The 27377-nt window shown below is 60.2% G+C and overlaps 1 protein-coding gene across 4 annotated transcripts; it reads right to left on the bottom strand.

Moving 5' to 3' along the window:
• Positions 1–202: 202 nt before the first annotated feature.
• Positions 203–20815, bottom strand: TBX1 (T-box transcription factor 1). Of its 4 annotated transcripts, XM_055374962.2 has the most exons (9): positions 20734–20815; positions 20048–20167; positions 18445–18820; positions 16383–16484; positions 15399–15570; positions 14605–14760; positions 13891–13958; positions 13714–13814; positions 12384–13330 (listed from the first exon to the last, which is right to left on the bottom strand). In XM_055374962.2, the coding sequence occupies exons 2-9, from the start codon at positions 20079–20081 to the stop codon at positions 12852–12854; spliced, it is 1488 nt and encodes a 495-aa protein (XP_055230937.1). In that variant the 5' UTR covers positions 20082–20167; positions 20734–20815; the 3' UTR covers positions 12384–12851. The 4 variants fall into 4 exon arrangements, with proteins under 4 accessions (XP_030861291.2, XP_055230937.1, XP_030861289.2 ...); XM_031005431.3 differs by lacking the exons at positions 12384–13330; positions 20734–20815 and adding an exon at positions 203–390 and having other exon boundaries at positions 20048–20277; XM_031005429.3 differs by lacking the exon at positions 20734–20815 and having other exon boundaries at positions 20048–20274.
• Positions 20816–27377: the final 6562 nt, after the last annotated feature.

The raw sequence follows: 27377 nt of genomic DNA, 5'->3' as shown, positions 1-27377 counted from the left end.
TTACTTTGTTTTATCCAACAAGTTTTGATTTATCAACTGGGAGTGTGACTCTATGGAGAAGTATTTATTACAAAACATGCAATTTATTCATATTGGAATTTACTGAACAAGTCACTGTTTTTTTAATTTTGGAAATTTCAAACATGAACCAAAGTGAAGGGAAACACGACAACTCCATGTGCCCATGGCCCGGCCTCAGCATTCAACAAAGACGGTCACCTGCGGTCCTCCCTGCCACCAGGCCCTGGGTATTGAAGGGTTGGCACTCTGCGGGGCAGGGGAGCCCCAGGTTCACACAGCCACCTGCATCCCTCAGAAGCTCCACTTCTCTCTCTGGTGTGTTCCTGGACGTCTCAGCTTTCACTTCCTTGTCCTTCAGGACATGTTCACCTGGGTGACAACCCCATCCAATGAGAGTGGACGAAGTACCATGTCAGAGGTGCCTCTCTTTTCTTGCAGATGAGACTGCACAAATGTCCAGTGTCTGAACCGCATGGAAGGGCAGGACAGGACTGCATCTCCCAACGAGCCGAGCCGCCCACAGGACACAGACACAGACACGGTCTCCACAGCCACACCAGGTCCCACCTCAGCCCAGCACAGGCCTTTCCCTCAGTCAGTGACCCCAAGGAAAGACGTCGGATCAGGGAACCAGATCTCCCCCTTACCTACTTTTATTTATTTTATTTGTTTGAGACGGAGTCTTATTGTTGCCTAGGCTGGAGTGCAGTGGTGCAATCTCAGCTCACTGCAACCTCCACCTCCCAAGTTCAAGCAGTTATCCTGCCTCAGCCTCCCAAGTAGCTGGGATTACAGGCGCCTGCCACCACGTCCAGCTAACTTTTATATTTTTAGTAGAGATGGGGTTTCACCATGTCGGGCAGGCTGATCTCAAACTCCTGGGCTCAAATGATCCGCCTGCCTCAGCCTCCCAAAGTTCTGGGATTGCAGGCATGAGCCACCGTGTCCGGCCCCCCCTTACCTACTTTTAGAAATAAGGAACAATGGGCCAGGCACAGTGGCTCACGCCTGTAATCCCAGCACTTTGGGAGGCTGAGGTGGGCAGATTACCTGAGGTCAGGAGTTTAAGACCAGCCTGGCCAACATGGTGAAGCCCCGTCTCTACTAAAAATACAAAAATTAGCCAGGCATGGTGGCGCATGCCTATAATCCCAGCTATTTGGGAGGCTGAGGCAGGAGGATTGCTTGAGCCCGGGAGGCGGAGTTTGCAGTGAGCTGAGACTACGCCATTGCACTCCAGCCTGGGCAACCAGAACGAAACTCCGTCTCAAAAAAAAAAAAAAAAAGAAGAAGAAAAGGAAGAAAGAAAAGAAATAAGGAGCAATGGCCAGGTGCAGTGGCTCACACCTATAACCCCAGTGCTTTGGAGGGCAAAAGCGGGAGGATCACTTGAGCTCAGGAGTTTGTGACCAGCCTGGGCAACATAGTGAGACCCGCATCTCTAACAACAACAACAGCATCAAAAAAGCCAGGTGTGGTGGCACACACCTGTAGTCCTAGCTGTTCGGGAGACTGAGGAGGAAGGTTTGCTTGAGACTGGGAGGTTGAGGCTGCAGGGAGCCTTGATCACGATGCCACTGCACTCCAGCCTGGGTGACAGAGCAAGATCCTGTCTCTTGAAATAAGGAGCAGGAATGTGCTGTTTTAACTAGTTAAGAGTAATAAATCCTGGTTGGGTGTGGTGGCTCACGCCTGTAATCCCAGCACTTTGAGAGGCCAAGGCAAGAGGATCACTTCAGCTCAGGAGTTCGAGACCAGCCTGAGCAACATGGCAAAATCCCATCTCCACAAAAAACTTAAAAATTAGCCGGGCATGGTGGTGCGTGCCTGTGTTCCCAGCTACACGGGAGGTTGAGGTAGGAGGATCACTTGAGCCTAGGAGGTCGAGGCTGCCGTGAGCCATGATCATACCACTGCACTCCAGGCTGGGAGGCAGAGGGAGACCCTGTCTCAAAAAAAATAAAAAATAAAAAATAAGAGTAACAACACACCCTGAACCTGTGCCCAGCACACTGAAACCCAGTGAAAGGGGCTGAGAGAGGATGGAGAGGGGGAGACGAAAAGGACCGATACCCAGAATGGGTCAAAACAGACGAGAAGGCGTGGGAAAGGCCAGCACGCTCTTTATAAGAGTAGAACTCAGCCACCCCATTACTGGGTATATACCCAAAGGATTATAAATCATGCTGCTATAAAGACACTTGCACACGTATGTTTACTGCAGCACTATTCACAATAGCAAAGACTTGGAACCAACCCAAATGTCCAACAATGATAGACTGGATTAAGAAAATGTGGCACATATACACCATGGAATACTATGCAGCCATAAAAAATGAAGAGCTCATGTCCTTCACAGGGACATGGATGAAACTGGAAACCATCATTCTCAGCAAACTATCGCAAGGACAAAAAACCAAACACCGCATGTTCTCACTCATAGGTGGGAATTGAACAGTGAGAACACATGGACCCAGCAAGGGGAACATCACACTCCAGGGACTGTTGTGGGGTCGGGGAGGGGGGAGGGATAGCATTAGGAGATATACCTAATGCTAAATGATGAGTTAATAGGTGCAGCACACCAACATGGCACATGTATACATATGTAACAAACCTGCATGTTGTGCACATGTACCCTAAAACTTAAAGTATAATAATAATTAAATTAAATTAAAATTAAAAAAAAAAGAACTTAATGTTCAATGACATGCGCCCTCTGTAGCGTATGGGATTGAGCGTTACCCAGGAAGCTCCTCCCACCCCGTGTGCTGGCCCTTCCTGCCTGCACTGGCTGATCTGTGTTCTGTACTGTGGTTTTGCCTTTTCCCAGACAGCTTATAAACAGAGCCACGCGGCACGGCGCCTCCCGAGCCTGCTTCCTTCCCTCCGCGAGATAAAGTCAAGACTCATCCAGGTTGCCTGCATCTGTAGGTCGTTGCTTTTCATCCACTCATTGGCAGAGGCACATGCGGGTAGTGTGCTGGCTCTGAGTTGGTGGCTGGCATGGACGTCGGCTACCAGCCTCTGCTTCCATCCCTTGAGGGTAGGCGTGCTCTCTTGAAGTCTTGCCCACCCAGACTGATCACATGCGGTTCTGCTTTTCAGGCCCAGTGGCTGCCCTTGAGACATGACCCCTCCCTCCCTGAGTGGGAGACCCAGCTCCTAAGCAGGGCAAGCAGGCCTGGCCCTGGGGTGGCCCGAGGTCCCCTGCACCCATCTCCGAGGTGATCCTGCCTCTGCAGAGCCCTCCACCCCGTGCAGGCCCCTGGGTGTCAGCTGTCCCTCCCTGCTGGAACATGAGCTCTTCTAGAGCAGGCACTGTGTGTCTTGCATTCATGGGATGGACACTTTGGCACTTTTGCCTTACCCTCCCACCCCCAGTGAGGGAGGACTGGGCCTTCCTGGAGCAAGGGGCCACACGTCTTCCTCCTGAGGAGCTGGGATCCTAAGGAAAGCTATAGAGCACCATATTGGGTAGGGACAGAGAAACCACCCCTGAGAGGGAGACCACGGGCAGGCACGGAGCCACGAGCACAGGCTCCAGAGCTGGGGTGGACACGGGCCACAGCACTGCCTGTCCCTGGGGAAGCCGCTGGGACTTCCAGGTGGTTTCAGGGGCACTAGCAGCCATGGGTGGTGAGAACTCCCTCCCACCTATGCCCACGTGGCTTACACCTTCCACTCGGGAGCCGGTGGGACTTGCCTGGGGCCCGAGCACTTGGAGAGGCCACCTCCAGGGATGGCTCCGGTAACCCTCCGTCTCCCTGCAAGGCTGTCACCAGCCTTCTGATGCCCAGCCCTCTCCAGCACAGCCTGGCAGCCACTCTCGAAGCCCACCTCACAGCAGCCAGACCCCTCAGGCTCCAGGCGAGCACTCCAGGCCATGCGGCCTCACTGGGGAGTCTGGGCCCACTTGGGCAGGGGGAGGGGTGCGGAGAGGGCCCTGGGGCACCGCTTCATGCCAGGTGGGACTTGGGAGCTCCTGGCCTCAGAATATTCGGGGCCCCACAACTAGCTCCTTCAGACAGGGTGCGGCCATGTGGGAAGACCTCGCCACAGCAGCCCCGTGGCTCTGGACCTGTGGTTCCGAGCGTGCATTGCAGGAGGTGAAAAGCATACCCCACCTCCACCCACCAGATGCCAGAAGCACCCCCACCCAGTGTCCCAGGCACTGTCAAACACCCCAGGGGACAAGACTGCTCCTGTTAAAAAACCACCGCTTTAGAGGCAGGTAGGGAATTGGTCAATCCAAGATGGATAGCAGTGGCTTTTGCAAACTGTGGATGATCTAGGATTTTTAAATTGTTAAACATACATTTAAAAACACAAATTTTGGTCAGGCGCAGTGCCTCACTCCTGTAATCCCAGCACTTTGGGAGGCTGAGGTGGGCGGATCACCTGAGGTCAGGAGTTCGAGACCAGCCTGGCCAACATGGTGAAACCCCGTCTCTACTAAAAACAGAAAAATTAGCTGGGTGTGTTGGCAGGTGCCTGTAATCCCAGCTACTTGGGAGGCTGAGGCAGGAGAATTGCTTGAACCCAGGAGGTAAAGGTTGCAGTGAGCCAAGATCGCGCCACTGTACTCCAGCCTAGGTGACAAGGGAGAAACTCTGTTTCAAAAACATAAAAACCAAAAAAACCCACAAATTTGGCCAGGTATGGTGGCTCACACCTATAATCCCAGCCCTTTGGGAGGCCGAGGTGGAAGGAGAGCCTGAACCCGAGTTCAAGGCTAGCCTGGGCAACACAGTGACACCCTGTCTCTACAAAAAATAAAAAGAATGTGCCATTGTGACCATGTTGAAGTACACAATTCAGTGGCATTAAGTGTATTCCCGATGCTGTGCGTCCACCTCCAGATGAATGCAAAATGGAACCTCTGTCCCCACTAGACACCAACTCCCCATTCCTCTCCCCCAGTCCCTAACAATCCCCATTCTCCTGTCTGTTTCTTGAATCTGACTACTTGAGGTGCCTCATGCAAGTGGAACTGTACAGTACAAAATGTGTCCTTTGTGACCGGCTCAATTCATGGAGCATAAGGACCTCAGGGTTCATCCCTGTTGTAGCATGTAACAGAATTCCCTTCCTTTTTAAGGCTGGATAATACTCCATGGTACACACACACCACATTTTGTTGATCCGTTCACTTATCGGTGGACACTCGGCTCACCTCCACCTTTTGCTGTTTGAGTAATGCTGCTATGAACATGGGTGGAGAAATATCTCTTTGAGACTCTGCTTTCAATTCTCTTGGGTATTTTCCCAGAAGTGGAATTCCTGGAACATACGGTTCTATGTAGAATTTTAATTGATTTTAGAGACAAGATATTGCTCTGTCACCCAGGCTGGCGTGGAGTGGTATGATCGTAGCTCACTGCAGCCTGGAACTCCTGGGCTCAAGCGATCCTGCCTCAGCCTCCCGAGTAGCTGGGACTACAGGTGCCTGGGCCCGCCCAGGCGGGTCTTGAACTCCTGGCTTCAAGCAGTCCTCCGGCTTCACTCTCCCTAACAACTGTATAATTTTTCAAGGACCCATCACACTGTTCCCCACAGAAGCTGCACTATCTTACAGTCCCACCAGCAGTGCAGACGGCTTCCAGGGGCTCCATGTCCTCACCAACACATGTTGTTTTCTGTTTTTGTTTTTTAAAATCATCATCATCCTAATGGATATCCAAGTCTTTAATATTCACCTTGAATCACCTTCTGGGTATACATGTGATAGGATCTCTGTCCTGCAGCTCAAATTCTTTCTGGGGAAGAGACCTGTGCAGCTACTACTGGAATAGCCACTACTTCCCTCCAGTCGTGGGAAACCTCCCACTGCAGGAGGGAAACTCGGCGGCTGAGGGCAGAGGGGCCAGGTGGGCTTTGCCAGGCAAATCTCCCTCGGCAGCTCAGGAAGGAGACCACGCTGGTGTCCAGGGGTCTGGCCCACCCTGAGACCACTCCCCTCCTGGCAGTGACTGCATCAGGGTGCCGAGATGCCTGGGGCTCCATCCTGCAGTCACCTGTTAGAGGGACAGGACTGTGTGAGGCCTGAGGACCCAGGAGAGCAGGTGGAGGTCAGGAGGTGACAGTGGCAGGTGGGGGCCAGCCCTGCAGTAAGCTTCCCAGGCAGTGACTGGGCATGCGCTCTCCTGAAGGGGGTGCCTGCCTGGAGATGGCCCCTTCTGGCTGGTCGCCTGGAGGGAGGGTCCTCCAAGGAAGCCCACACAGCCAAGCTGGAGGGGCCACCTGGAAATGCCTCTGTGGGGTGCTAGGGTGCCCCCAGTTGCAAGTCTCTCTCATAACTAGGCTGTTTCTTTCCAGCACCCACCACACAGGGCAATGGGTGTCTTGGGATGTGCTCCTATGTGTTGGTGTCCACCTCCTGGCGGCCCATTTCCCACCTAGACCTTCCTCTGGGGCCTGAGCAGCAGCCCTTGTCCCCAGAGCTCGGGCCCTGCAGGCTCTCCCAGGAGGTGGCGGAGCAGGCAGGCTTTCAGATCGGTCAGCTGCATCTTAACAAAGCTGCTTGTTTTCCTTAGTCCCTCGAGACTTGACTTATTGTTATCAGAAGGGTGATTATTTGCATGGAAGTGGCTGTTTCCGTATTTTGCCTCAGCTCAACGCCCGTGCTCGTAAGCTCTGAATCCGTGGAGGAACAATGCCACCAGCTAGCGGCCACTCTGCGGTGCCCGGGCTTCCTGTGTAGCCCAGGCCTCGCCTGCAGCCCCAGCAGCACTCGAGTGCAGGAATCCCACCAGCCTGAGGCGACAGGGAAGGGGACCTGTGTCCTGCCAGTGACCCCGATTCTGTCCCTTATCACAAAGGCGGGCTGGAGAAGGGCGCCCGGCAGCTCCTGAGACCCAGCCCCGCGGTGAAGGTCCCTACCCTGCCCTGGGAAGACGTACTGCCTTATGGCTGAAGGTCCAAACCACAGCCATGAGCAGCTGGGTAGACTGGGGACTGTTTTGTGGCCCTGCTGCTGTCACCATCTTCGCTCTGTGATGATGTCACAAGAAAAAAAGCTTGTCTTCGGGAGTAACCCAGAAAACATATTCTGAGATAAAGGATGAATTCAGAAACGGAGGGGAAAAAAAAAACTATTTGAGAAGAGGGCTGGGCACGGTGGCTCATGCTTGTAATGCCAGCAATTTGGGAGGCTGAGGCCAAAGGATCACTTGAGGCCAAGAGTTCAAGAGGCAGGAGTTCCAGACCAGCCTGGGCAACATAGCAAGACTCATATGTCTCTACAAAATATTAGCAGGGTGTGGTGGCACACGCCTGTAGTCCCAGCTAATCAGGAGGCTGAGTCTGCAGGATGGCTTGAGCCCCGGAGTTTGAGGCTACAGTGAGCCGTGATCACACCACTGCACTCCAGCGTGGGCAGCAGAGCAAGACCCTGTCTCAAAAAGAAAAAAAGGCCAACATAGTGAAACCCATGTCTACCAAAAAGACAAAAATTAGCCGGGCGTGGTGGCGGACATCTGTAATCCCGGTTACTTGGGAGGCTGAGGCAGGAGAATCGCTTGAACCCAGGAGGCGGAAGTTGCAGTGAACTGAGATTGTGCCACTGCACTCCAGCCTGGGCGACAGAGCAAGACTCTATCTCAAAAAACAAACAAAAAAACTGTTGAGAGGAATTGAGGCTAGAATGACAGAGGAATGAAGAGGAGATGGGGAAGACTAGGGATGTGCAGGGAGGAGTGTCCTGAGAAATGATGTGAATGAAGAGTAAGGTCCTGGAAGGACAGGGCCACTGGAAGGGCTGGAGACAGAAGCCGGAGTCACCACCTGCAAGAAAGTCACCCAGAGCAAGATGCTGGCACCCAGCGTTGCCCGAGGCCACAGTGGGCGCACAGACATGGGCCTCAACTGCAGCACCCTGGCAACTGCCACTGCACCATGGTTTCATGTGCAGCCAAGATCCTTCAGTTAGGCTGAGACCCCCCCACCTGGAGTAAGAGAATACCAACTTCAGAGGTGTTGAAATGCAGGCAAAAAACCCTGTGCACCTCAGAATTGGTGAAATGGGGGGATGCACCCCAAAGCTTCTGGGGGTCTGCACTGCAGGAAGGGGGCCTGGGCTGGCCACAGAGCAGAGGATGCCAGTGGGGCCGGGAGGAGAGGATTACGTGCTTACTTTGTGCAATTGAAAGCTGATAGATAAAGCATGTTGACAATGCCATCACCCTTTATAATTAAGAAGATAATTTAATTACTGCTATTAAAACCTAAGCCTCTCCCCCACATGGGCTGGTTTTAGCAAAATATTTCTGGTTCTGCTGTTTCCCACACACAGACCTGGCAGCGGTTAAAGAGAGACACTGAGTCTCCGGAGTTTCATCTGAGGAGCCCATCTGGTTTGAAGTAGTACAACAAGCAGGAAAGGGAATTGAATCAAAGGCACCAATTGTGTTTTTTGAAATCCAGAAAATGTGTGAGGTAGCACCAGGGAAAAAGGTCTCATCCTGCCCTCCCTAGGCCTGGGTGCCACTATGCCAGGCTGGGGGGCCGTGCCCCCACCTGCTCCTTGGCCAGGCTCTGCAGGATGCTCCTTCAGGGCGGGGGGTGAAGGAGCTTGGCAAGGAGGAGAGGCAGGATGGTGCAGATGCTTGTGGACCCTGCCCGAGCACACCGCCTCATTGGAACCCACAGGGAGGAGAGAAGCAGGAATGAACATCCCCGTGCCCATGGCTGACACAGGCCTCCACTGTTGACAGAGAGCTTCTCCACACAGGGCGGAGGTCAGCACCACAGCTGAAGGGAAAACTGAATCTCTGGAACACAGAGTCTCTGGAACACGGGCCACATGCTCCCCCCTGGTGCCCAGCTCCTGGTTGGGTTGCACTGCCTGCCACACTGGAGCCATCCCTTTCGTCCTAGAAGCAGCTCCTCGCCCATCACTCTCCCTCCACCAGTGAGAGGTGAGGCTGCCTCTGCCCTTGGCAACTGTGGCTACGTGGAATTCTCTGGTATGCGGGTGCTTTGATCTGCGGCACACCTGGAGATCAGGGCCTCAGCCTCACACAACTGTCATCGCATGGATCCCACACACCCCATGGACTTCCCCAGCTGGAGGGTGCGCCGCAGGGTGGGGCCTGAAGCCCACCAGGCCAGGGTCTTGTCTTCCTCCGCAGCTCAAGGTGCCACCAAACAGACTCGCCTTGTCCCGCAGCCAAGCCCCCGCGTGCTCCTGCCTCTGCACCTCCAGTGCTTTCCTGGGTGAGAAGCCTCTCTGGGCAGTGGAGTGCCCATTGTCCCTTCGACAAAGGGGCACATGCTGCAGAGGGCAGCCGTGGGGGGTCCTCTGAAAACAGGGAGCGGGGCTACTGCAGGATCGTCCAGCTGCACCCCCAGGCCCTGGGGTCCTAGACCCCTTCTGTGGGATGCAGTGGTGTGAAGGGGGTGTGGATGGTCCCCACCCCCGCTTAGTCAGGAATGTATCTATTTCCTGCATTGTGCATCTGTTGTTTTTGGAGAGTTTTTGGGAGTGAGGAGTCTGGGGGCCCTTCTGGTCTCTCGTCCTCCTGAGTCCTGGCAGCTGGACGTCTGCAGCCAGGCTAGGGGAGGGGAACGGGGCCTCTGGACCAGCTAGGGAACCTGGAGGAGGATGTTTGGGGGAAGTCCAACAGCTGAGGGGGAGCCTGTGGGGGAACAGCGGTGGGACGAGCCCCCTATCCCCTACACCGTACTGCCCAGCACAGCAGCTTACAGAAGGGGCAGGGCAGGTGTGCTCAACGGGGAACCTAAAACAGGGAACAAGAAGGAGACGGAAGAACGGCCACTGTCAGTCCAGTAGCGCAGCTAGGACAAATCACCATAGGCCCGTGGCTTATAAACAATGGACAGTTATTTCTCCCAGTTCTGGAGGCTGGAGGTCTGTGAGCAGCGTAGCACTCAACTAATCCCACTCATGAGGACTCCACGCTCGTGACCTAATCACCTCCTAAAGGCTCCATCTCCTGCCACCATCACCTTGGGGGTGAACGTTCAGATCACAGCTGTCACAGAGGAAGCTGCTGGAAGCCAGGCCTTAGGGCAGCTGCCCACGGGAATGTCACCTCCACAGGAACGGTAGTGGCTGGGACATCAGCCAGACAGCTCCCGCAGCGGGCAGGCAATCACTGGGCACTGGTTGAGGACTGAGCACATGAGGGACGGTGAGCAGCGGCGTGCGCCAGTCTTGCAGACACACAGCCAGCGGAAGCTGCCACCCAGACGCCGGCCTGCGAGCTCTCATTTACAAGAAGTTCTCAGATGCACAAACTCATCTACAGAGGTGGAGGGGAGGAAACCCACACTTCTGGGGGCCACTGCCCAGCGTGGGAGTGCCCTCAGCAGCAACAGCCGCAGGGTGGTGACCCGCGGCCTGTGAGCCACGGAGCACCTGGAATGGGGCCAGTGAGGACCTGAATGTTTAATGAATCCTAGTTCATTAGGACGTGTGGCCGAGTGTGATGGCTCATGCCTGAAAGCCCAGCATTTTGGAAGACCAAGGCAGGCGGGTCACCTGAGGTCAGGAGTTCGAGACCAGCCTGGCCAACATGGTGAAACCCCGTCTCTACTAAAAATACAAAAATTAGCCGGGCATGGTGGTACATTCCTGTAGTCCCAGCTACTCCGAGGCTGAAGCAGAAGAAATCACTTGAACCCGGGAGGGGGAGGTTGCAGTGAGCCGAGATCGCACCGCGGCATTCCGGCCTGGGCAACAGAGCGCGACTCAGTCTCAAAAAAAAAAAAAAAAAAAAGAATGCTAACAGCCCCGGATGGCCAGCGGCGGCCCTGCTGGACGGCTGGGTGCTCCATCTTGCATGGCCATCCCAACAGGAGGGGCACGGTAACAGGCCAGTTTGCTGCACACCCAGGGTCCTTGCACATTGCTGCGTGTCCCACCCTCATTTACAAACACTGTGTTTGCTCTTTGTTCAGGGGAGGGCTTTTCCTCCCTTTAGCTCTGAACAAAACCAAGGCGGAGGTCTCGAATGGCAGCCCCTCCGCACATCCTGGATGTGGAGTACGGAATGGCTGCCTTCTGACAGCAAGAGAGGGAGGCCCTCTGCAGTGCAAAGCCCCGCCCACCGTGGGGCACATGGGTAATGGCTGCCCCAAGTTCACACAGGTGGGGATCAGGACTTGGGAATGGGCATCCACAGCCGTCCCCCCAAATGCATCTCCAAAGCCGTGCTCACGGAGCCTGGGCAGATGCTGCAGAGGTCCTCACACTCTGGTGCTAGATGCCCTTTGAGGCTTCGGATGGCCCCTGGAGACCCCCTCCCACCCTAGACTGGCCTCTGGGAATGGTTCCTGCCATTCAATTACTAAGACCCCACTCACTTCACGCCGCCAGAGCAAATATGTATACGAAAAACAGGTCCGCGAGGGTGGACATCTGGAAACTCCTGGCTGTGCCCTCGGAGAGATGGCGCTCAGGCTGCCGCTACCACGTGGGGTGATGAGCCGAGTGGCCTAGAAGGCAGCAGTTGCCACAAACACACCGGGACAGGCACGGGAGGTGGGGGACAGAGCCTCGGCCACGTGCACTTCCCGTTCATCTTGTGTCCAAGTCAGCAGCCTTGGCGCTGACCAGCTGTCAGCCCTTCCTGCTTGCGCTCAGGAAGGGAGGGATCAAAGAGTTCCTCTCGCCCCATCCCTGGTGTTGAGTTAACGGGGAGAGGTCCCTTAGCCACCTGGCCTGGGAAAAATGCTTCATACACAGGTCTCAAGATGACTCATGGCTACTGTCATTGTGCCCCCTGGCCAGGTCATTCCGTAGGGACACTCACAGCAAATAAAGTCACTAAGGAGGGAACATGCGGGCCTGGGCTAGGCCGGCAGGGGAAATGCTAGCAGAACAGTGCTGCCTGTTTTTGTCTTTCCATGACCCCATCCCGGTCAGGGGCTTCTCCCCCTCCCAGCACCGACCGGCAGTGTCTGTCATGACCCTTCTTCCCAACTTCCATGGAAAAGCACAAGCATCTGTCCCGAAAACAGGCCAGGGCGCAGGCCCAAGTCCCAGAATAGGGACAACTGCAGGTGGGAGGAATTTAAGTAAAAAGGCAGGATGCACACCTGGGCGGTACCACCAGCCCTGGGGAGGTTGGGATGAGACGGGACGGTGGGAAGGTGGGGGAAGTGCACAGGCCTGGCAGGAGGGGCCTCGGAGAGGGGAGGGGCAGTGGGGAGCCCCTATGGGGCGGGGAGAGGGCAGGGGGCGTGGCGGACAGGGCGCTGTGGGACCGGGACCGACCTACGGTCGGCAGGGATTGGGGCTGGGGAGGCCCTGAGGGCCCTGAGCTACCCCGGGCTCGCTGTCCCGAAGATTCCCAACGCGATCTAACTGGGCACAAATAAATGGACACGCAGGCGGCTTCCAAAAGAGGCGAAACCGTTTATCAAGTCGGCGCCGGCGCGGTATCTACAGTATCTACAGTATCTACATGTATCTACACCGCCTGCAGGCGGGGCTCTCGGGTTGTCTACACTGCAACTGCCGGCCGGGCCGCGGGCGACGCGGTCTCGGGGAGAACAATAAATATCACTTCCTTCCGCCTCCGACCGGGCGCTTTGGCACTGGCGGGCGGGGACCCCCTTGGCCCTCGGGGCCGGGGAAGGACCCGCGGTGGCTCCAGGGACTGGGGAACCGGATACTTCGATAGCCCAAGGGGCTGGGGGGTGGCGATGGGGCCCCCATGGCTTCGAGGCTGGGGAAGGGGAGACCCGCGGTGGCCCCTGGGGCTGGGGGAACGTATTCCTTGCTGGCCCTTGGGGCAGGGTGGCCGGGTCCCGCGAACTTCGGGGCTGTGCAGGGCCGGGGCGGGAGCGCGACGGGGCCCGCGTTATCTGGGGCAGTAGTCGTAGGAGCCGGGCGGCGCGGCTCCGGCCGACGAGTACATGTTGGCGGCCGCGGCGGCTGCGGCAGCGGCGGCGGCGGCCGCGGCGGCCGGACTCACGGGGTGGTGGTGGTGGTGCGGATGCGCGTGCGGGTGGTAGCCGTGGCCACGCAGGCCGGGCAGCGGGTAGGGCGCCGGCCGGCTCTTGGCCCCGAGATAGTGGTCGTAGGCGGCGGCCGGATACTTGTAGGGGTGGTGGTGCAGTGGCTCCGATGCGCCGGGCGCCTCCAAGCGCAGCTCGGGGTGCGGGGGACTGGGCCGGCCTCCGGGCGCGCCGGGCAGCGGGACTAAGCTGCCGGCGCCGCCGGCCCCGGGCAGCGAGGGGCTTAGCACCCGGGCCAGCAGCTGCGGAGGATGCGCCGGGTCCCCGAGCACTGCTGGCCCGCCCGCGTCGCGCTGGAATTCTCGCCGGGCCTCAGCCGCGTCTGCGGAGAGGGCCGAGGAGTGAGCGCGGCCGGCCGGGGCCGCCGAGGAGCTCCGACGCCCCACGCGAGGCCCTGGCGGAGAGAAGGCTCTTGGCCGCCCTCGGTGTTCCCCGACCAGTCGGTGCCAGCGTGCCCGAGACCCCAAGTCGCCGGCGCCCCGAGCCCTCCCCGGGGCCCGCGCCCCTCTGCGGGCGGCGGCGGCGGGCGGGGCGCAGCCGTCGGGCCGGGCGGGCGAGTGCGCGCTTGCCCGCCGCCGCGGCCGTTGTGCAACCGGCGCGAAAGCCTGGAGCGCCCCGGGGGCGCAGGCGAGGTCGGGCAAGGCCGCCGGCCCGGGGTAGAGCGCGCACAGGGCCGGAACCCGGATCCCACGACCCCGGCCCTACCTTTCTCCGTGCCGCTGGGCTGCGTCGGGGAAGCCACGGGATTCCGCGAGCGCGCGAAGGCGCTCATGAGCGGCAGCGCGCCGGGCCGGTGGTTCCGGGGCCTGCGGGCGGGAGGCGGATCAGGGCGGCGCCTGCGCCAGGCGCCCGGCGCTCACTCTCTCGGGGGAGGACACTCACCAGTCCTCAGGGTCACAGTCCCGGAAGCCTTTCGCGAAGGGATTGCTGGCAATCTTGAGCTGCGTGATCTGCAGGGAGGTGGGTGTGAGCAAGCCGCTGGAGCCCTGCAGCCTGGGCCACCCGACCTCGGCGGAGGATAGGGGAGTGTTAGGAGAAGCGCACCAAGGGCCTCTCTGCTGCCCCGACAAGAACCAGTCCACGTCTGCCCCTCCTCTACGGAGCTGGTGCTCCCTCCTGCAGGGGGGCGGGGGTCTGAGGAACCTCCTCTCTCACTAGGGAACCCCTTTCTGGTGTCCCCCAAGTGGGTGGGGATGGAGGCCCTGTGCTCCTCGCTGGGACGGGAATGTGGTCACCACCCCCCACGTGCAGTGGGGTGGGGGGTGGGGAACAGAGCGGGTTCCCTAGGAATCTGGGTAAACCTCAGATCAGGCCCCTGATGGGGAGTTTCCGGAATGGTTCGGAAAACAAACTTTCAGGACGAAGTGACAGTTGCCGCTGGAGAGGTCAAGCTGATAGGAGGCTAGGCCAGCCAGCCTCGAGAGGGAGGGGGCTGCCTGAGGCCCTTGGGAGTGGGGCTCCAGTTGGGTTGGGCTCCACTGGGACCACAGCCTGCAGGTCTAAGCGGACCCACTGTCCCCAAACGGCAACTGAAAATTACACCCGCTTTTCCAGAGGCGTTGAATCTGCTCAGGTCCTCCCCACAGGCCCCCTCACCCGATGGTTCTGGTAGGCAGTGACCGCGGTGAATCGTGTCTCCTCGAACACAAAGGTTTTGAAGTTCTCCTCGGCATATTTCTCGCTATCTTTGCGTGGGTCCACATAGACCACGTGGAAGCGGGGCTGGTATCTGTGCATGGAATTCAGAATAATCTGGAAGACAAGGTGGGGAATCAGCTCCAGCGGTGGGGCTGGGCTGAGGATCTGGGGTGGGAGCCAGGAAATGGGCTGAGGTCTGAGTTGGCAATGAGTTTCCTGGATGAGTTGGGCAAAACCCTTAATTCCAAGATGAGGCTGGGTCACTGGGCCAAGAGGAGGCTGTGACCCATTGGCAACTGCCAGGAATGAGCTCCAAGTGGCAAAAGATCTGGGTTTAGGTTCTCTTTCCTTAGGTGCCTGCCCAGCGACCTCACTGGCCTGGACTCCATAAAGCCTCTTTCTCCAGCCCCCTTGCAGGGCCCCATCTTTTCCATTAAAAAAGCTTCCTGCATAAAATCAGGAGTGGGGTGAGAGAAGGAGGGCGACCCCTCTCCCAGGGCCCGGGCCCAGGCCCACTAGCCTGTGCGACCCCTGACCAGAGGCCGCTCTCCTCATCGGCACACCAGCGCTGCCCAAGCTCCGCCTCAGCCTCTGGCCTCGCAGGGACTCTTAAGGGCCTCCTCGGGGACAGCCCAGAGCCGCCTGGGGACAGCCGGGGGCCTGGGGATTCTACAGGCCTCTTAGGGACAGGCGGGTGCCTCGGGACTCGAGGCCTTGGGGGACACCGGGAACCTGGGGAGGCGGTCGCTCACGTGGCCGTTGTCGTCCAGTAGGTTGTTGGTCAGCTTGAGCTTGTCGAAGGACACGATTTGCTTCATCCACTGTGCGCCCTTGGCAGGCGAGTCGGGGTGGTAGTGCACGCGGCCTGGCGTGGCAGGGTCAGCCTTCCCCGCCACCAGCCAGGAGGAGCTGTGGAAGGCATACCTGGAGCGGCACGGGGTGGGGTCGTGCATGTGGAGGTGAACCCAGAGGGCCTTGACCCGTGTGCTGGGCGAACCCTAAAAGTGCCTTTGAGAAGTTTCCCCACCTGTGAGATTGAACCCTCTGCTGCCACACGTGCTGGGAGCTTTTCTGAGGGGGACTATGGACTAAACAGAGAACTCCCACCCACCCCAACACTCAAAACAATCAAGGAACTGGACACCCCGTGGGGCACCGAGAGGGGGAGGCTGGGCTCCTGCCATCTCATTTCGCTGGATGCGGGTCCTCCCGCCGCGGTGCCGCTGCGGTGGGAGCCCACACTTGGCCTTGCCGGGCCTCAGGCACAGGGCAGTGCGCGTTCTCTTTATTAATTGCTGTTAATTGTCCGGGCAGCTGAGGCCCGCCCTGCATAATCTCTCCTGGCCACCCCACCTTTCCGGCCCAGCTCCAGGATCCAGAGTTCCCTGGGGATGGGGGAAGGGGACTAGGCGCTCAGGCCGGCCTCCTGGGAGAGGGAGACTTGAAGAAGTCCGGGGCTGAGTACTTGGCTGACCACCCTAGGGCCACACCAGCCCAGGGGAGCAAGAGCTGTCTGCAGCCTGCGGCTCCAGAGGCGGGTTCTGAGAGCGCATGGAGTGGGGTTGTGGGTCTGGGGTCAGATGGGAGTGGAGGAGGGAGCGGGTTGATCGGGCAGCATGGCAGGTGCCTAAAGAGTTTCATGGTGCAGACGACCCTTGGAGTTGGGTCACCAGGCGGAGACCCGCCACTTTCCGGGGTGCCCTCCCGGTCCCTCACGCTTATAACCACTCGCTCACCGGTAGCGCTTATCGTCCACCGGCACGAAGTCCATGAGCAGCATATAGTCGGCCATGGGATCCATGCCGAAGAGCTTCACTTGGAAGGTGGGGAACATCCGCCTGGGGGTGATGAGGCCTTGGGTCACCCTAGCTGGTGGAAGGCAGCCCCCCTTGACCTGCCTGGGGCTGGCGGCCCCTCTGCTCGGCCCCTCCCTCTAGCCTCTGGGGGCTGCTGTGTCGTCCCAGCCCTTGGGCTCCATCTCTCCTGGCTTAGCTGCTCTAATCTGGGCAGGCCCCTACTCAACTGGGAGCTTGGCGCAGCAGGGGAGCCTCCTGGGCCGTTCCTGGACACAGAAATGGCCGGCCCAGCGCTGGAGCCCCCACCTTCGGCAACCTTGGCCTACATAAACCCGGCCTCGCCCTTGCTGACTTTTTGGCCTCTTGGTCCCAGCTTCGGCCGGCAGCAGGGTGCCTAACATGCGCCCTTAGCAGAGCCTCCCCAGCTTGATCGAAGCAGCTCCCGGCTCCAACAAAGTGAAACCGGGTAGTCCTGTGTGAGTTCAAGGCGTCCCCGCTGCCCTTTTAGCTGGGTCTTCGGCTGTTACCCAATCCCCTCAGTGAGGCCAAGGCTCAGAGCCCTCCCTCCCCTGACTCTCAGGGCCCCACTCTATCGTGGCCCCATGATAAGAGTCTCCCCACCTTCCTCAGGGCACAGGGCAAGCTTCTGCTCCCCTTAAGACACATAACCCCAAGACGCAGCTACCCAGAGTGGACTCAGTTTGTGTCTTTCCTGTTCCTCAAATCTCCCCCGCTTTGGACCCTGGCTCAGTGACCAGTCAGGGCTCTTGAAAGGACATTCTGCAGTGCCTGGACGGGTGTAGGCCATGGGCTGCCCCCACATGATGGCACAGCAGTAGTGGCCGTGGGGCCCTTCAGGACAACACAAGGATTGGCCCTCACTTGCCCTCCCCTCTGCCTCCCCTTACAAGCAACTCCTTGCAGGCGGTGGGCAGAAGACAGATGCCAGGAGACAGCCTCTAGGACAGGCCTGCTCCCTCCCCCACCCGAAGCCTCTGCAGGCTGGAGGGTGCTGCGGGACGTGGGCTCCCGGGTGAAGCCCAGCGCCGACAAGGCCCTTCCCGGGCTGGCCTGAGCCAGAGGCTGGGCTGCCGCTGTCCTCAGGAGGGCCTGTGTGCCTGGGGACAGCAAGGAGGGCCTGGAAAAAAACCACAGAGCTGGAGCGGAGCACAGGCCCAGGTTCCTCAGGAAGGACGCCGGCAGCAGGGAAACAGAAACCACGAGAAGGCTTTGCAAACAGGCCCTGAGCTCCCCTTGGCTGTTCGGACTCCGAGCTGGTGTGTACATTAGACACAGCCCGGCACCCGCCTTTGTCTACTGGTCAAATCGGGTGCATCTGCAAAACTTGTTCCCCTTGTCTCTTGGTCTTTAAAACAAATACAGGCCGGTTGGGAGGTGACGGGCCGCTGGCTACAGAGCCAGGCCCCACAACTATGGGGATCTAGGTTGAAGGAAACTGGGTAGCAACTTCCACGCAACAGTGCACGCTGTTTTTAAAGGTAATCCTCTCCTGAAAGTGTCCAGAGAGTTGCCCGGCTGCCGCTCTTTATCTTGCCCGCATAGACTGAACTCCAGAACTGAACCAGAGTTTTCTTGAGGTGGGATTTACTAGGAGTCGGCCGGGCGGCGAGGCCCCCTGGACGCCGCTGCCTGCCCCCAGCCGGGTGCGCTCCAAGCCGGGCCGGTTTCTGGGCCGCGCGGCGTCCTGGGGCTGCGGGGCGGGCGGGCGAGTCCCGCGGGGCTCCTCGCCGTTCCCGTGCGGCCCGCGCCGTCTCCTCCCGCCCCGGCGGAGGATAGGTGTTAGGAGGGGAGCGCCGGGCGGCTGTCGCCGGAGCCGGGACGGCGGACAGCGAAGGAGGCAGCGGGGCCCAGAGGGGCCCGCAGGTGGCCAGGCCGCGCCCCCGACCCGGCTTTCGGCCCCGCTCGCGCGGATCAGGCGGAGGCCCGCAGCCCTGGCGGCAGCACGTGGGGAGGGTCGCGGCGTGGGGAGGGGCGCCCTGACCTGCCGGCCTTGGTGACGATCATCTCGGTGCCCAGCTGGTTGAACTCGTCCCACAGCGCCTTCATCTCTAGCTGCACGCTCACACCGGCCACCTTCGCGTTCTTCTTCACCGGCGCCTTGGCTGCGGCCGCGCAGCTGGCCCCGGGGCCCTCGGGCTCGGCGGCGGCGCTGGTGGCGGCCCCGGCGGCCGGCGCAAACGGGTAGGCGTGCGGCGGCGGCGGCGGGCCCGGGGCGCCGGGGGCGGCGGCGGCGCACGGGTCGTAGCGCGGCGGCGGCGGCGGGGGCTCGCGCGGGCCGTACGGGTCGGCGCCGGGCGACGCGGCGCCCGGGAAGCCCCCCGCGGCCCCCAGGCTGCTCAGGCTGCTGGCCGTGAAGGCTGCAACGTCGCAGAAGTGCGAGAGCTGCGTGAGCCACGGGCTGGACACGGCGGAGATCATGACCCGCGGGCCGCCGCCGCCGCCCCCGCCACCAAGCTGAGCGCTGCCCCGCGCCGCGGGCCGAGTGGCGGGCGCCGCGCTGCGTGCGCCCCGGGCCGCGCAGCCCCACACCGCAGGCCGGCCCCGAGGAGGCGCCCCGCCCCGCCCCGCCCCGCGCCCCCCCACCCCCGCGCCGAGACAATGGACTCGCTCCCTCCCCCGGCCCTCGCCCCTCCCCCGCCCCTTCCCCCTCCCCAGCCCCCAGCCCGCCCGCCGCGGCTCGCTCGGCCCGGGGCCCCCCGACCGCCCGGACCGGCTCACCGGTGCGCCGGGCCCGTCGGCCGGCCCTCGCTCTGCCGCCCGCCTGCGTGCGTTTCTCCTCTCTCTCTCCCAGACGTTCTTTTCCTAATTTGTTATTTTACCTTTGTCGTCCTCATTTAAATTTTCCCTCCGGATCATCTTTTTTTCTTCCCCTATCTCTGTAGTTTCTCTTTATTTCTGTTTTACTTTCCGCCTCTTCCCCTTTTCCTCCATCCTCGCCTTCCTTTTCACTTTATTTTTAATCATTCTTTGTCTTTCTTTTAGTCGGCGCCTTTCCTCTTATTTTTGTATGTCCTTTGTTTTTTATGTTTTTCTTTTTTTAAAAAAATAAAAACTAAAGTCTTTCCTTTTTTTCTTTTTTATGACTTCACTTTCTGTCTTAAATTTTCCCTTCGTTTTCTCTCTTCTCTTTCGCTCTTGCTTTTTATTGCCTTTTCGTGTCCTTCTGTTTCTCCCCTACCTTCTTCTTTGGGTTTTTTGTGTTTTCTCCCCTTTGCTCAATTTCGTCTCCACGGCTTCCTCGAGGCTTTCTCTCCTGTGAAACTCTCCCGCTCTCTCCTCTCTTACTAACTTTCCTCCCCCCTCTCCAGGCTCACGGCCACCTCTGCTCTCCTTCCCAGCCTCACTCGCCCTCTTCCGGGCCTGTGTATACCTGAGTGCCCATCTCCAAGCTGGGCCCCCAGGCTGGTGAGGGGACAGGCTTTGGGCGGGATGCCGGCTCTTCCTCTCTGCCCCAGAATCGCAGCCAGAAGCCTGGAGCCCACGCTACCAAGAGCTGCCTCCACCTACTTTGCACCCGGGCCCCACAGCAGCTGAGGCAGGGGGTCTGGCGGGCGGGCCAGTGTAGACACGGCCTGGAGGCTCACCTTCCATGTCCCTGGTGACGGTGCTGAAGTGCATCCCTGCCGGGGATCCTGGCAGCCAGCGAAGCTTCACCCGGTCGGAGGACCCTGAGCCCTGGTGGGCGGTGCGCTCCGCCGCCTCGGCTGCAACCAGAGAGGCGATGCTGAACGCACTGGCTCGGGGAGACAGCGGGCTCCGCGCGTCCATAGGCGCCCGGCGGCCTGGCCGGCGCCGCCTCCGACTGCGTGTGCCCAGCCGCACCGCGCCCAGCCCAGCCCACGGAGTCCGGGGGCGGGGGCCTGTGGTGCCACTCACAGCCAGGGGCCCCCCTGACCCAGAGGATTATGGCGTCATGGGCCCCCCACTTGGGGCTGGTAGCAGCCGAGGGGCCCAGACGGGTGGAGCACCCTGGAAGTGCAGGGCCCTCTTGCTTTCCAAGCTCCCTGCCCCCTTCCTCCATTCCCAGGGACCTCCATGACCAACGCCCCTTGAACATCCCGTTGCTCCTGCCAAGGCACGACCTTTCTCTGTGCAGCGAAGCCACCGTCAGCTTCTACAGCCCCCCGAGGAGAGGTGTCTATGCCAGCAGCACCCAGCCCTAGCCCGAGGTGGCAGGGCACCCATGAAGCACCGAGTGGCTGCCGGAGCCCAGCCCTGCCCCTGCCCTTGGCCCCTCCCGCCTCCACCTCCTCCCTGGCTGCCCCTGCACCTGGGTGAGGAGAGGGCAGCTTGGGCTCTCGCACCGGCCACTGACAGGAGCCCCAGGGCCGCAGCGTCCTCTGTTCCTTGGCGCAGCAGGACAGGACCCAGCCCAGCAAATGCCCAACAGCCCCCTGAAGTTGGCTCACTATCGTCGCTGGAGACCCCAGCAGAGGGACGCTGCCCAGGCTGCGCAGCCCGCGAGCCCGAGCGTCACGCGCACTTGCGCGCACCGCCCGCCTCTGGCCAGGACGCTTATACATCCGGAGGGTGGGCAGTGCCCGCTCCTCCGACCTCCCTGCGCCCGGCGGGCGCAGGGAGGGCCGGGGGCGGAGCCTGGCCAGCCGAGGGAGCCGAGGACACGAGGACATGTTGGAGAACTTCAGGCCACTGGGTCGTATGCTGCCCCCCGGCACCCAGCAGCGAGCCTGCCTGCCGGGAGAAGCTCTATGGCCCGACCAGGCTGGGCAGAGTGAGGCCGAGGCCCGCCGCTCAGCCTGGTTTCTAGGCCCAGGCATCCCAGACGCCAAGGCCTGACTTGGCCTGTGCGTTTCCCCACCTACTGTCTCCAGGGTCTCCTCTAACCAGTTCAGCGCACCCATGGCTTTCCTGTACAGGGCCTCTCCAGCTGGGTGTCAACCTCAGCTTTGTGCCTCTGTGCCTTGCTGGAGCCTCCCTGGTGCTGGTGGTCAGGGCCACTGTTTGCAAGGCCTCTCTGTATACAACCTCATTGCAGCCTTCGCTTGTGCGTGCTCAGGATGGGAGTGGGAGGCAGGCAACCTCTCCCAGGGTTTTTAGGATCTGGGCTGGAGAGGATGCTGGCTGGGAACTGGGAAGGCCCAGTAACGGGCTGGGGGGCTGGGTGCCAGTGGGGAGGCTGGCCCTGGGCCTGAGGTTCAGGAACACATGTGAGTCCAGGGCCGCAGTGGGTGAGTATACGAATAGTGCTGCCTGTCTGGGATGTGGTGTGTGTTGCTGCCTGTATGGGGTGCCTCATGTCCTGCCCCCCACAATCCCTGCCGCCTGCAGCTGGAGCTTTGTGGGCCATGTCAGAAAAGGGAAGCTGTCCTTAGTGCATTTTTCTTGCCCTGAGTAGTCATTCTGGGCCATGACAGTGACAATGATTTGTGTCTCTCAGTGTCACTGAGGGGACCCAGGGACAAGTCCAGTGAGGAGTGCTGTGTGGGGATGGACCAGCTGGTTCCAGGCCCCTTTCCTTCCTCTCTGAGCAGGACCAGCCATTGCCCCCAGGAGCTGCTCCTGCAGGAAGGACAGTCCCGTGGAGGCGGGTGGTAGGGATGCTGGTGGCTGCAGATTTGGTAGTGTTGCAGGAGACGTGCCTGTGTTGGCAGTCTGCACCCAGAGAGGCCTGGGCCGGTCGGTGGGGGCATGGGGGTGGGGCTCCTGCATGTGCCCCAGCCTGAGGGTATGCCCAAGCTTGTGTCCTGTGCACATCTGCACACACCTCAGGGCAGTGGCCAGATGTGGGGCCTGTGGGTGAGGCCAACATTGAGGAGGGAGAAGTGAAAGTGAAAAACCCTGGGGCCTCCTGGAGACTGGGTCAGCCGCTCAAGGATCGGTCCAGAGGTCCCCAGACCTCTGTGCCTGAGGTTTGTAGGGAGGAGCAGAGCCCTTCCAGCCCCATTAACCCCTTCGTGCCTGAGCAGGACCTGCAGGCAGGCAGGGGCGGCCAGCTTGCCACAGCAGAGAAGAGGCCGTCAGGGTGGAGGAAACCCTGGTCAACCAGAAGGGCGACGGGAAGAGGTGAGGGGCCCCACCCAGCCCGCTCCGTCGGCCGACCCTACCCCACCGGCTGCCTATACTCACTCGCTTGATTTCGGACCCCCGGACCCCGTTGCTCAACGCTGGGACCCTCCAGGAGCCCTCGGCTAAAGGGGCCCGGAAGCCCTCGAAGCGCGAGGCCGTCCCAGCCTCCAGCCGGAGCCGCCGCCTCCACCACCTCCATCGCCCAGCGGGATAGGGCTCCTCCGACCCTCCCTCCCGCCTAGGGCACCGCTCCGCCGCTCTCCGCCGCCCCGCCACTCCGCCACCCGCCCGCACTCCTCTTCACCCCTCGCCACCCCACCCGTCGTGCCCTCCCGCAGCCTGGAGGGAGCGCACCCGTCGGATGGCCCTAGCCCGGCACACGCGGGTTCCGCACGCGAACACAGCGCCTCAGCACGGCCCGCGGCAAGTGTTCCTCCCTCCATCACCTGGCCCGGCCGCGGTTCCCTTCCTCCTCGCTCCCCCTGCCGGCCGCATCTCCACACCCGCGCGATAGGAGGCCTGACTGGGAGCTCCCTTGCGTGGATCAGGAAGGTGAGGCGCGGCTGGGGGTCGCAGGGTCTGATTCCTCAGGGCTCGATGCAAGGCTAGGGCCTGGGCTGAGACATCTGCTCCTCCGCATGCAATGCGCAGCGAAGACAAGACGCCCATTTCTCCCAGAGCAGGGGGCGAGATGGGAGCTATGATACCATTTTACAGGCCGGAAAACCGAAGCTTGGCTTCCACTTGGGTCGGGTAGGTAAGGGGTGGGGAGCAGAGGCTTGGCTGAGTGCAGGAGGCTGAAGGGAGGGATGCGACCGAGGACCCGCGGCGGCCTTTGCTGTCTGGGCTGCACCTCAGCCCTGCCCCAAGGGAGTCCAGTGTGCTGAGACTCGTCCCCCACCCCAGTCTTCGTAGTTGTGGGTGAAGCAAACCCTAATTCCAGAAGTTTTTTTCCCTAGCGCAGGTAGGCTGCCGCTGGAGAATTGTGGCCGCCCATCTGTCTGCCCAGTTCCGCCTCCCCTGCGCACACGTGGCTCCCTCAGGGGAGCCTTCAGACAGGCACCCTCAGGCCCACCCAGCAGGACCCCCTTCCCCTCCTATCCATAAAGGCACAGCACCTCTCCACTGCTCAGAATTCTGAGCTCCGCTGGGTTGCCGCGCACCCTCCTTCACCTCCCGTGCGTCCCTGGTGGGCAGAGAGTATACCAGGATCTTTGGGCTGGGCTGGGTTTCCCAGGCAAGTTGCGCCCCCAGCATTGGTCCCAGGCTACTTGGGGCAAATATACACACAGAAGGGACCGGCCGGAGGTTCGAGGTGCACGGGGGACTCCTCCTCTAGGCCTCAGAGTATGGAGAGAGCAGAATCGGGCTCCGCCGCGCACCGTGCAAAGGCAAGCACTGAGGAGCCGGGCTTTACTTGACCCTGCTAATTCGTTTTAGGATGGACCGCCTGGAGTTGCTTACAGCGCCTGCTTGGACGCGGCCTCGGGGTCTCGGGGAAGGCCCGCCGCCAGGAGCTGCCCTCACCGTCCTCGCTCCCGCCATCAGCAGCTCAGCCCCGGGCCCCAGAGAAGGGCGGGCGGCTGGGGGCCCAAACCTCGCCGGAACCCGGACAGGACCGCGCGCCCAGGAGCTCTGCCCTCTCCTCCCCTCTCCACTCCCACCTCTTGACTCCCAGCCCTCGGGGGCGGGCGCCAACACAGCAGCCTTGGGCGCTCCCCAATCGTCCCTCCATCCCACGAAAGTGCTTGGCCCACAGCACCGGCGAACGCGACATTCCGGGCGACCCTCGTGGCCGTGGACGAGCCGAGACCCCGAGCCTGGGAGGCGGGCGGGTGGGGCCGCGTGCCGGGGCTGCCCGCGGGGCCGCTGAGTTGTGGCCTCTGCCCCTTCGTCGGACCCCAGCCGCCAAGCCGAGAGAAGAACCGCGGGCGGGGGCGGCGGGGGAGGAGCTGGAGCGGGAGCCGGCACGGGAGCGAGCTGGGATCTGCATCAAAGCCGGGGTCGGACATTAGGTCCTGCATGCGGAGGCGTTGGCGGGAGTGCTATCTCCCTCTGTGCATAGGCAGTGGGTTTACAGCCTCTGGGGCGGGTGCTGAGTTAGAACTGGGGGCTGGGGACTCCTGGAGTGGAGGGACCCAAGCCAGAGCCAGAACAGGGGCCAGGTCCGCCTCCAGGGAGGGCTGGAGACAGAAGCAGTTTACTTCCCTGCCTGCCAGGGCAGGGCGCATTTGGGTCCACCGCTGAATCTCCTGTGCCACCGCAGACACTGCCTGCGATGAGGAAGGAGGCCATTCCTGTTACCCAGCCTGGGGTCTCAATGGGAGTCCTCCCCAACCTGTGGTTCAGGTGGTCCCACTGCTCCTTGACCTTGCCCTCCCTGGACCTCTCTCCTCCCTGGCGCCCGCCTCCTGACACGGAAGTCCTCACCAAGCCCACCCCCACGTGTTCTCCTTGGTGTTGGGCCTTTACTCAAACTGCTAGGGTGGTGGGTACTCTGGCTGGTTCCAAGCTCTGGGGGGTGTGCCAGACAGCAGGCAGGAACCCTGCCCACGAGCTCCAGGCCCGCAGCCACGTTCCCAGGAAGGGGCCCAGGGCTTGGAGGAGGTGTCCCTGTGAGCCTGGTCAGGACCAGGCTGACCACATAGCTGGCAAAGGCCTGGGAGTTAGACACAGCCTGGTGTGCACACCTTGTGGCTGGGAGGACACTGGACAGGATGACAGGAGGTGTGGCCCCCTCACCCGGCCCAGAGCATCCCCTGGGACTCTTCCTAGGCCCCAGCACCATCTGCTCCCTGGTCCCAGGGCAGGGTCTGACCCTCCTGAGAGTCCTAGTGCCTGGACCCTGGGGGACAAATGACTGCAGGATTGACAAAGAGAACAGCGAGACCCTGAGAGAGGCAGACATGGGATGGGGTAATGGGTGGAGAGAAGACTGGACAGGGAAGCACACAGCCCTGTGACACCAGCCTCCTCCCAGCCGGGAGGGGATGGGCCAGGGTCTGCACAGCCAGCCGCATACAGCTGGCTCCCAACCTCCTGTCACCCGGCCTAGCTGTCCCCCCGCAACTATGGGTGCGATGTTCTGGGCCAAGTTCCCAGGAGGACAGATGTGGGGAGATGATGAGAGGGATGGCTGGGCCGGATGGGTAATGGCACCCTCTGCCCCCCGACCTCGCCAGGCACCAGGACTCCCTGCAGACTGGAAGTTCCCACAACTCCAGAACAAACAAACAAACAGACAGACTGATGGACAGCCCAGCCCTGGACCCCTCTCCAATTTCTGAGGCTGTTGATTTAGCTGCCCACTTGGTGGGAGGACCCAGCCACATGGGGAGCTGGCTGTCCATCTGTCTGTCCATCTCCTGGCCACACTAGCCCCTCCACCCCAGGTGCAGCCAGGCAGAGGTGAGGCTCTGAGACCCTGGAAGACCTATGTGCAGGCTGGTGAGGTGGCTGGATCTCAGCCTGGGGGGGCCAGCTGAGGAACCAGTCCCTGCTAGCCCCCTTCCCTTCTGTGGCCCCAGCAGGGGGAGCCACACTTGCCAGGGGAAGGGACTTGTCCCAAAAGACCCTGGAGGAGTGTTGGCTGAGGGTGAGTGGCCAGAAGATGGACACGAGCAGACAGGCCCCTCCAGTTCCTCTGGGCAGCAGGGAACCCTGCCTGGACAGTAGCTCCCACTTGCCCATGGTCAAGCACCCACACCACCACGTGCACACATACTCATGAGCATGAGCATGAGTGTGTGTGTGTTCACACCATGTTCATATTCAGGCACACATACATGGGAGTGTGGGCACATGTGCCTACACATGTGAGCATACCAATATTGTGACCATGGACACATGTGTCCACATGCACATACCAGACACACAGACGTGAGCATGGGCACACACAGGCACACTGCATGCAGACACACGGACTGGGCCCAGACACACACATGCACACTGTATGCCTGCAGACACGCAAGCATGGGCACTCTACATGTACACAGACGTGAGCACGGGCATGCATGCACCTCTATACATAGACACACGTGAGCATGGGCACACACATGCACATAGCGGACACCAACACAGACACCAGTGTGAGAGAATGTGCACACACTGGCACGTGTAGCAGATATACATACAGGCGCACACATGTGCAGGCTTATCACTCACAGTGGCCGCTGTAACCCTTCTACAATAATGACGATGCTCACATGTGCCTTGGATTGACTTGACATGGGCAAAGCACTGTGGAAGCTTGCTGCTGTGTGAGGAAGGAAGAATGCAATATTTCAGTCCTCTCCTGCTGGGTCATTTCTGAAGGGGATGCAATCGGATGATGGCATCCGACTGGCCAGCCTGCTTCCTTGGACATTGGTACTGGAAGAGATTCTCAAGACAAGATCGGTCTACAGAGAACCTTCTGGGTGGAACTCCCTGGGAGGCCACTTTCCATGCTCAGACCCCAACCCTGAATCCTGCTTGGTGGTGAATGAGCCCTGGGAAGCTCTGAGAAGGAAGGCTCTGGGGACAGGGTCAGAGGCAATGAGGAATGACAACTAAGCCAGTGACCTCATCACCTTTGTTAATGGGTCCTAACGAGGCCATGCCCCCGTAAACATTGGATATGTTGTATCTCTCTTTAAAGATGCTTAAAGCATTTAAAGTAATCAAATATATCACACTTGCAGTTTTCATTAAATGCTCAATTGATTCAAGTAGTCCATACTGTCACTGTGACAGCCCAGTGTGACTGCTGGGAGAGACTGTGTGGAAATCCTGTCTCAGTGGAGGGGAGGACTGGCCCCACACTCTGTGCCTCTCGGTCCACTCTGCTCCCTGGCCAAGCCCCCAAGGCTGCTGGATTGTCCCTCCTAGGCCAGGACTGTGCCCAGG

This window comes from Gorilla gorilla, chromosome 23 (genome assembly GCF_029281585.2).
Source record: "Gorilla gorilla gorilla isolate KB3781 chromosome 23, NHGRI_mGorGor1-v2.1_pri, whole genome shotgun sequence".
Classification (NCBI taxonomy): Eukaryota; Metazoa; Chordata; class Mammalia; order Primates; family Hominidae; genus Gorilla; species Gorilla gorilla.
The sequence above is the reverse complement of the archived record's forward strand: the minus strand, read 5'-3'. Positions and strand labels throughout refer to the sequence as shown.

Coding starts and splice junctions, on each gene's coding strand:
- TBX1 (XM_031005429.3), bottom strand. CDS start 20,231: ATGGACGCGCGGAGCCCGCTGTCTCCCCGAGCCAGTGCGTTCAGCATC. Junction 16,485..18,444: donor ATCGTCACCAAGGCCGGCAG/GTCAGGGCGCCC, acceptor CATCACCCCCAG/GCGGATGTTCCCCACCTTCC. Junction 13,815..13,890: donor GACTGTGACCCTGAGGACTG/GTGAGTGTCCTC, acceptor TCCCGCCCGCAG/GCCCCGGAACCACCGGCCCG.